The sequence below is a fragment of the Chamaea fasciata genome, unplaced genomic scaffold, assembly GCF_029207755.1.
Source record: "Chamaea fasciata isolate MVZ Bird 193981 ecotype frontalis unplaced genomic scaffold, bChaFas1.0.hap1 SCAF_1, whole genome shotgun sequence".
NCBI lineage: Eukaryota > Metazoa > Chordata > Aves > Passeriformes > Sylviidae > Chamaea > Chamaea fasciata.
In genome coordinates this window covers 51,711,171-51,721,221 of record NW_027094086.1, presented here as the reverse complement: position 1 = coordinate 51,721,221, position 10,051 = coordinate 51,711,171, and the positions used below count along the sequence as shown (strand labels likewise).

The following is a 10,051-nucleotide window of genomic DNA, read 5'->3' as shown; positions in this document are numbered from 1 at the left end:
CCAAATGAATTTGCTCACCATGATCTCAAATTTTAGCCTCTTTCAGCTAGAAAACACAACAAAGGTGTGCTGAACTGCATGATTGCCTTGAAATGTGACGACTTTAATTACTGTGATATAATGTTGTGAAATAGACAAAGTTTCTAACTTGCTCTCCAAAGAGGAAACACACTGTTGTCTCTACTGCTGTTATTATTAGGACAGAGCAGATTGTGATCTCTGTTTATGGGATGAACAACTGTTCACAAGGGAGATCGGTGAAAACATGTGAAAAAGGGAAGAAAAATACATTAAACTGTGTTTACATCCAAATCTATCCCATGTGAAAGCCTGCATTTTTCAGGAAGTACCACGGTATTGAATGACTGCTTGGGGTTTTTTTTGAGTGTTGGGCATTAAAAAGTACCGCATCGCATCTCAGATGAAAACTCCAGTGTGCATTGTGCTGAAATAAGAGACAAGGTTAAGTAAATTCTAAGCCGATGAACAATTTCTTTGCATGAATCACTTTCATGAATTGTCATGGAGATACAGGCACTCGGCCTTAAAAGAGACACATTTATCAGCATTAGCAGTATAATGGAAGGCAGGCTTTGAAAGATGATCTCCTGAGACGGCAGATTTTATCGTTGTTGGTAGGCCAAGTGGACATATGTGCAATTATATATGGAAACTTCATTTTGGTCTCTGGAGCACTGTTATCCTTCACAAGCACCATTTTGTTATAATTCCTAATAATGGAAACCAAATTCAGAGGAAAACATGACTAACTTTAATGGATCACTCAGATCAGGCTATTAAAAAAAAATATAAAAATTACAAAACTAATTATGGTTCAGCAATCTGAGGAAATGATTTAATTTCTATAGCATGCATCCTAGCATATTGGCCTTCTATGTTACCTAGATTAATTTTTCCACATTCTATTTACATAAATACTAATTATGACTTAATTTCAGCTGTTAAAAACCAAACAAACACAAAAGTGATCAGTTGTATACTTCTGAACCCAGTCAGCTGTCTGATTGAAGCTGCCTGCTGCAGGTTGTGACTTTAAAATGCTTAATGCAAAAAAAGTAAACTTACATGTTGATAACATGATAGAGGTTAAAAATAGCCAAACTTTCTGTTAATATATGTTTTTTATTGATAACCAAGAGCCAAACACAATTGCAATCAGCTCATTTGGTCATCATATTTCTGGCATCAGAAATGTAAGTTTTAAATTAATTCAAACGAGGTACTTATGACTGATTAGAAGCAGAGCCTCTAGAAGATGGACTTTCTACCCTCTCTATTGTCTCCTTGCATACACATTTCCCTTTTTCACACATATATTTATAAATCGCTTTTCTCTTTATAACTTTAAAGTGCAAATTAAGAATCAAATGAAAACCTGGAAAAATCCTATGCAGCCTCTGCTGGAGTCACTCTGAATTTTGGTTGCTCTGGGTGGATAATGCTATCATGATTAAAGCATCATCTTTGTCCAGGGAAGTGCAACACATTACTTCTGTTTTTCCTGTCATGGTGAATCAGTTTATCCCAAAGCTCTAGGTTTTGCTTTCAGGGAAATACAAAGATCACAAGGAAAGTTATAGCCAGACCAGAACTGCTGCACATCAGAACCCACAGGCGGGATGATAACTGCTGGTTATTCATTTATGTATCTGTTAATAGCTGGTCTGATATTTCCTTTATGAAGAAAATATCTTTATATTTAGATCTTTATATTTCTTTGTAACCCTGCATTCTTTACCCAACTTCTTGCCTGCCTTTGGCTTCAAGAACTCAGCTGCCTGTGGCAGTAGCCAGTGCCTTGCCCCTCCCCGGCTGCAGGCAGCTGGAGCCATGCCCGAGGGAAGGGGCAGCCCCATCCCCCTGCCCTGCCTGGGAGCACCAGGGGCCCGCTCCCACCCTGGGGACAGAGGGACCTCTAGCCAGACACCCAGTGCCTTTCAGACAGTACAAATAACAGCACCCGGGACAACACAATCAGAGTTTTGAAGCTTTTGAAGAAAAGGGAAAGGCTTCGATGGGTTTAGGGTCAGGGCCCCAGTGTTTTTGCTCAGCATCACTGCACGACTCAATGCATCTGTGGAGTTAGTGTGTTATTATTGCAGGACAAAACCACTTCTAACTTCTTTAATGGCATTACTTTATTGCCAGGTTTTCTCTTAGCAATTTTTTTTTAAAGGATCAAATTTTCAAGTTTTGTTTTTTTGCAAGAGCTGAAACAAGCAAGATCTTTTTCATTAAACAAACACAAGCCTCATACAAAACAACAGAGCTGATGGATGTTAATCTTGCCTACTAAATATGGATCCCATCTGGAAAGGTGAGAAAGCTCTAGATCTTCCTCGCTTCCCTGCCAGGGAACATCCCATTCCCCTGACAGCATTTTTTCCAAAGGAAAAGAATGGTCAGGAGAGATTTATCAGCCAAATCTAATCATGCCAGAAGGGTAGGACTCCAACCTTCATGCATCTGTCCCTCTGAAACTTTGTGTACAGAAATATCACCGATTTCTTGATCAGTTGAAACCAAGTAGAAAAAGTGAAAGGGTGAGACACCCACACAGGCAAGCAGGGTTTTGACATATAAGGCAAACTGAAGAGAGGCCAAATCACCAAAATCAAGAATAGCTCATTATTAGTTAAATCGTGAATAAAAAAGACAGGAGAGGGGAGGGCAAAAAAAAAAAAAAAAAAAAAAAAGGAGTGAGAATAGCCTTTGCTTGGTTTTGGAATAACAAGAGGCTCAAATCCCACGGGCTGAATATGGGAAATGGCCTCCTGACCGTATTAAACCTCCAGTATATGGATGCTTTCCTAAAATGTGTACACAGGGCAAATCACATAGAAAGAAAAGAAGAAACAGCAGTGCAAAGATGTGACAGTCACAGTGCTTGGTGCTCGGTCATGGACTTTGAGAGATCATTAAGGATAAATGGGAGTTAATGATTACCGATGGTGATAATTTGCATGCAATTGCACTGTGGCTCTGCATGGCACTTCAGAAGGATGTTAATGGGTAAAAAAAGCAGAAGGAAAAAAATGCAGATCCTTCCCTACAGTCTGCTGTCTAATTTAGACAAATGTAGAATGTTGAGATAAAGAAATGAAATGTATAGGAAATAAATTAACTTAATTATGCAATGTAAATGCATAATGTGTGAGAGACGTGATGAGAATGAAGAGCTGATCAAAAATTCCCCAATACAATATTTCTTTTCTGTCAAGAAGACACAAAGCTGGATAGAGGCCAACACCATCTCCTCTACCACCACCACCAGCTCAAGGGAACTGCCAGGCAGAAGACTGGTAAGCAATTTTGGGGTTGCAAGTCTGACGACAAGGCAGTACAACCAGCACCCAAGCATCTGGCTGAGTGCCAGCACTCCTACCTTGCGCTGGAGAACCACTTTTCTTTGTGGTTTGCCTGGTGCCTGGTATTTTCCAAGAAGCTCCGTTTTGCAATTCTGCTGAATAAAAACTTGTTTTCTTCAATACTGCTAGAGGTGGGAGAGTGCTACTACGAATTCTGCTTTTACACAGCTTCAAGACAATCAACTTCATGGGTATTATTTACTCGGGGTGCCCTGTGGTGGGTGTGAAGTTCCAGCTTATTTTCATGACAAGCTCTCAGTAAGTAAAAACACCAGTCTTGCCACATGCTATACATATCTGTAAGCACAGAATCTAAGTTTGAGGCCTTCTCAGTCACAAAGCATATAATGGGTGGTCATTCTAGGTATTTAGGGCATCTGTCCATGAAGCGCAGCATTTTGAACCTCCTGGGCTGTGTCTATACCAACCTTTTTGGGCCATGCCCAGGACCTGGCAGCTGTTTGACCAGGTCGGGCATTTGATGTGATGTGCCCTGATCTCAACCAGCAAAAAGCTCTGAATGGACACCTGGGCTTGGAGACAGCTATGGGTAATATCCTAGAGTTGGTAGAAAGCCAGGACATGTACATATATGCTGGGCTATGTTGGTGTATAAGGTTATTTCTCGGTCTTTTTTACCCTAAAGAATTGGTGAAGAAAATTGAATCAGCACATTGCAGAGTGCTGATGCAATGGTTTTCATTTCCAACCCCAAGTCCTTTGGTAGCAAGAGTTATGATGGTGTGTAGAGGGTAAAAGTTTTTCTCCCCGTGTGGCTTCTGGGATCATTTCCCTTTTGATGTAAGTGGTGCTGAGCTCACACTTGGTTTCTCAGTTAATTTTGTGAAGTCCTTTTTAAGGCTTTCCAAAGCTGGTCTTAATGCCTGGATTTGGGTGAAGGAAACAGGCACGAGAGTCCATTCTCTTTGCACAGCTCTGTATTTCCAGGAATGAGGAAAGGAAGGAGAGTGCTGCCCACAAACCCCTATGGACACAATTGTGCCTTCATGTAGCTTCATTTGTAATTTGCATGTGTTTGGACGTGTGTATATATTTCATCCAGGTATTTTACATACTTGAAGAGAAACAAACTCTGACCTGACTGATGACTTAAATAGTTCTCCGTAGCAAGTGCCCCATTTTAAGGTATGATTAAGCCATGCTTGGTGAGGACACTCAGTCTGTTGTGTCCTGGGAAAGCAGGCTGAAGTGCCCTGGCCACTGGCCAGTCCCCCAGGATGCCCACTCAGCTGCCCACCCTACCCCTTCAAGTTCAACATATTGTAGTGATTTATTATGGTTTCTATCACAAATCAATGGATTTTAAGACTAGACAGCCCATAGGTCTTGGCTGTGTACATTGAGCCAGCCAAGGGGGCAGCAGGGGAAGCACATCCCTTCTCTAATGGAGGCACAATGTATCTCCTGGCTCCTTTCCCAGCAAGGTGAAATACTATCCCCATCTCTCTGGCTATAAACAGTAACTGTGCGGGTGCTGGGAAAAGCTTTAACTCCTACAGTCAGCACAAAAAGCAGAGGAAACCAGGCAGACTGCTTTCCTGAGAAGGACTGACCAGTGATATTCTGATAAAACCCATGCCCAAAGAGAGGCTGAGTGGGCAGCTTAGGCTGTCTGTGGTGCCTCAGCTTTGGGGAGCACAAGTTCATGCCACATCAGGGAGACCAAGCCCCAGGCTGCGACACGAGAGCTCGCGAGGTGTCGTTGCAGTGTGTGAACTGCATTCTTGCCAAGACACTCATTAGCACAAAGTCTTTGGCACAGTGTATAAATTTAGTTAGTCCCTAAGCTGCGATCCAATTATTTTGTGAGGCAAGGTGATTTGCTCTTCTTGTAGAAAACCTGCAGCCTGAATCAATGGATACAAGCACAATGAGCCTGAGAAGCTGCACAGTTTAGAGACTGCACTTTTGTCCTAAATTGCTTCTACATTATCTCTGGGAGGTCTCAGTAGATTAAGGCCTAATTGCACTCAAGTTAATACACCTGATGGCCCTGTCAAAACCTATATAAATATATTTTGAGTTGTATCATGTGATTTTGCTCAAAGTTGCATGCTCATGGAAACCTTACCTGGGTAAATGTCTTTTTTTCTTTGTGGATTTCTCTGCTGCCTCTCCTCTTCAGGGAACTCTGCAACAGAAGCAACGGTATGTTATTGATAAGCTAAATACAAGGCCTGCAAGTTTGGCAGTTTTCACCACTATACAGTTAAATCAGGAGAGAGAACGAAAGAAAGACGATTCTCCTGAATAGCTGGGAATTTAATTTTTCATAATAATTCTTAAAAGAACAAGATGATCAAGTCCTTGTCAGTGACTCCTTCAATGCCCAAGATTTCCCACCAAAACAAAGAATAAAATTAGTTAAAACTTCACAGAGAGGGGAACATGCCCCCCCTTTTCTGCTATGGACCACCACAAATTTTGGCTAAACTTTCTTTTTGCACGGGTCAGTGATTCATGTTTGATTAATCCAGGGCAGAAGTCCAAGAATCTTACTCACAGTCTATGTGAAACACATTGTGGAAACCTCAGAGGAAAGCAACCCCCCTAAAAACAGGCAAGGACATGCATGTTTAAGCTATGTGGCATAATATTATTTGTTCATCTGTGCAAGCAAACATACTAAGGAGCCCAGGTAAAGATCAGCTAATTCTCCAGGAATTTTTGCATTTACTTATAAACCAGATTTGATTGGTTCTGCAAATCTTTATATCACTTTATAAGAAAGTATTTTTAAGACATGGAAATGATGTCATCATCACTGCTTCACTGAGAAACCTCTCATTTCCCAAATGGAAAAGCACACTTTTCCTGAGAAGTGAGAGGTAGAGCACCATCAGGATGATACCAATGTTTACTCGTGTGTCAGGACTGGTTTCCAGACCAGTGTGAGCTGGGCCTATTTAGAAACAGCATAAATTTGACACCTTTCAGGTTGAGGTATCAGAGGTGACCAAAAGGTATCAGAAACCCACCCCCCCTCCCCCCCAAAAAAAACAACAAACCACAAAACAAAACAAAAAACACCAGCAGAAAGAAGCTGGGAACCGCAGAATCTGAATTCAAAGCAGGCTGTGTTGCTCTGTCTGTGCCCAGAGCCTGACGGCCGATATTCCTCTGATCAGTCCGATATTCTGGTCTCTTTTATTTATTACTTTTGTTTATATTTGTTCTGTGGGGGACAATTTCCAGCTGAGGTAAAGCTTGGGCTGCCATGAGTTGCTCACAGCTGGCAACATGGGTTGCCCTCCTCCTCAGTCCATGGAGCAGTGATGAGCAGTGATGGAACAGTGTCCCTGGACTTGCGTCTGCTCCCATGTCAGATGGGCTAAATCCCAGTGTCTGTAACCCACACTAACCTAGCACTGCACAACATGAGCCCAGCAAAGAGGAAGGGAAAGGAGGGAGAGGCATCCTGTTAGTTAGCTAAGTCCAGTCTCGTGCCCTACTGTGAGCTGGCAGAAAACACGATGTGAGCTCAGGGACCAGCACACACCTCACATACAAATCTGAACCAAAAGCTTTCCCTGGCTTTGTGGTTTCTGCCTGTTCAGCTACGCAGCTACTGCATGTTATAATTATTGCACACTAAGATAAATCTCTCCTTCTACTCTTTGTAATACACAGATAAGTAGTTAAAACCCATTCATACAAAGCACCATATGCCCAAGACATCCTACAGTTTATTTTTGCTAATCTGCTCTCTACTTTAATCCAGTGATTTACTATAACTAATGAAGCTGAGTAAGAGAAATATCTTTTTCTAGATACTGAAACAGTTCAATAAAAAAAGACTTTAAACACTAAAATCATCATATGAAAACCCGTTACACAAGCTTAGGTAGGATAAACAGCTACTGTTTTCTATCTCTCTGTCTTTTTTTTTTTTTTTTTTTTTTTTTTTTTTTTTTTAATGCGGTGTTACTCTGGAAGCAGATATGTAACTGAAAGCAATCACCAGTCAGCAGCATCACTCCCTGGCACGCAAGAGGGGTCATTCTGGTTGAAGAGAGATGGGGCATAGCCCTGGTCCTCACATTCACTTCTTTTCCATGTGACTTCAAGCAAGAACAACTTGACTGAAAGGAGGTTGCCTGGATACTGCGTTTAATTTGCAAGCCCTTAGAGTCAGGGATGAGGCTATCAATTTCTGTAGAGGCCTCAACGCCCAGATGTAGCAAGTAGCTACTCATCATGGTAGAAATGAAAAGCCTTGTGGCAAATGTTAAAAACCTCTTGCTCTTACCTGTAGGCAAAAGGTTTTACTTAGACACATCCAGCTTGAGAAAGCTATGAGATATAAACACGTGGACTGTGGTGTGTAAGATAAAGTAATAAAGACTTTGCTGTGTAGTACAGGAAAATACTTGGAAAACAAGGGGAAGGGAATTAAAATTTAGATAGATGACATGGATCACAGGCTGAGAAACAGGTAGGTAGCAATCCAGCTTTGGAAATTGTAAGCTCCACTCTACACTGAAACAATTAATTTCACAGATCCAAACTAACAGGTTTGTAACATATTGCCCTAGATGAGGCCTCATTTTAAGAATTTTCACACTGTCCCGTTTGGATTTTCATAAGAACAACTTTGTAATCAGTGCTCAGGTGGGAGACTGTTTTCTATTTCCATAAGGCAGAGACTCAACCTTAGGCTGAATCTGTCCTCGGTGTAAGAAAAAGACTATTTATATATATTTACCTTTGGGGATTGCCAGTGGATTACAGGAGAAACTTCCCTCACAGGTATCAGTGGAGGACTTGAACACAAGCATGGCAACAAGGCACTGTCTGGCCATAACCCCCTAAGCTCTATATGAAAACAAGGCAGTGTCTCCACTTCAGCACTGTGGGACCAGGCTGCACATGTGTATGAAACACCAACAAATACAGCTGCTGTTTTAGCTGGACTAAGGGCAGAAGCAGCTGCTGCTAAAAGTAGGGGAATGTGCTACAAGCTTAAATTATTTAAAATGCAAAATGGTCCAATAAATGAGCAGTTCTCTTTGATGTATAAGAGATTGGCATCAGAATCTGATACGAATTAATGTTAGAAGGAACATTCCTATACTTCTTTCTACTCTCAAGAGACCAGCCAGGGTTGGCTGTCTACCAAAAAGTCTTTCAATGATGGTTAAACAAGACTTTATTCGTCTTTTGATTAACAGAATCTCTTAAGAGAGTGGTTATTTATGCAGACATTTCCTACCTCTTCACTTTCACTGCAATTTGTCGATGGACCTCTTGGCTACCAAGGAGAGCTAACGTATGGAGACCCACTGTTTTAAAAGTTAAACTTCCCAAAAGATTATTGGATGTAGGGATTGCAGTGTTAACAGTGGGGAGAGACACAATTATTTTTACTTTCCCTAGAAGCCTAGCAGGGATGGGAAGAGTTAATTTGCATCTTCTGGTGAATTTCATTCTTAACAGGTCAAAGAAGAGTCTTGCAAACTGAGCAGTGAAAGCGAGCAGTGAAACTCATGTGGGGGACAGCAACCAGGAGTCAATGCACTGGAACTGGAGGTTGAGCAAAGTCTGGAACTAAAGTTTGAGTTAAGAGCAACTGTACTTGTAAACACATGATAGCCTCCAAGTTTTCATACTGAAGCAAGTGCCGAGTGGGATGAGAATAGAGCTGCAAACAGGCGTTGGTAGAGAAGGATTTGGAAAATCAAAGAACCAAGAGTCCCTAAGAGCTGCCATCCTGCCACTTTATTCACTGCTGCTGAGAGGAGCAAGTAATTTGTGTGGCAGTCTGGCGTCTGCAGGCAAACGTGGGCTTGCTATCATATGTGCATCAAACTGAACCTGTAAAATCCAGTAGTCGGTCACTGAAGTGACGCTGTTTGCAACTCAAAAACAGAGAGCCTGGATTGGAAAGTCCAGCCCTGAAGGCAGTTTCTATTACTGTGATGTGTGAGGAATTATGCACAAGCATCACTGGCTCTTATAAGCTGTATAAATAATGTTCTGTGCCAATGATGGCTTCCTACCGATTGCTTTGAAATGGATAATCACAATTTTCATTTGCATTCATTAGAAGATACTGCCTGTGAGGGACCTGAGCAGTATTTTTAAAAAATTATGCACAAGTGACTGAATCCACTTGCTCCAAATCCAGCAGTAGGTGAAGCAGACCACTTGCAGATTACCAGTAACTGTGAGGCTAACACCTCCAGAGCTGCACATTGGCATTTCATAACAAGAGCTAAATTATTTCTAGCTGTTGGGGCCTCTCACGTTCAAGAATGAACAAACCATCCAGAAAGACATAATCTCTGCCCCACAGAATGTGACTCATCAAGAGATCTTTCCAATGGACCAACTTTTTCATCGCACTTACTCTCCAAGAAACACCAGTGGTTTAAATGAAGGTAATTCTGCTTGGCATCTATGTGAATCAGAAGAAAACCAGATCCTCTTTTTAACAGATGGTCAGAGGGTGGATTTATCCGCAAGAGATGTAAACCAGTGTTCATTAACTGCACCACTAATCAGGAATGCTTCACTGCGAGTGTTTTCCAGGCACTGTGTAGGACTGCATAAGAAAATTCTGTCAGGAGATGAAAAAGGATGGGAATCTCCATGTTCCTTCTCCAGCAAACCCCATCCACACAGATGAAGCTCTGCTGGCC

The 10,051-nt window shown here is 41.7% G+C and overlaps 1 protein-coding gene across 9 annotated transcripts in view; it reads right to left on the bottom strand.

Annotated features, from left to right (window-relative positions):
- Positions 1-10,051, bottom strand: part of MTCL1 (microtubule crosslinking factor 1) — a 104,384-nt gene that overhangs the window by 43,528 nt on the left and 50,805 nt on the right. For 4 of the 9 annotated variants that reach the window (XM_066183259.1, XM_066183288.1, XM_066183297.1 and 1 more), the window contains exons 4-5: positions 5,482-5,541; positions 3,407-3,484 (exon numbers count right to left, since the gene is read on the bottom strand). In XM_066183259.1, coding sequence (XP_066039356.1) covers positions 3,407-3,484; positions 5,482-5,541 — 138 coding nt within the window. The remainder of the gene's footprint in view (positions 1-3,406; positions 3,485-5,481; positions 5,542-10,051) is intronic. The other 5 variants (XM_066183277.1, XM_066183306.1, XM_066183324.1 and 2 more) reach the window with 2 other exon arrangements.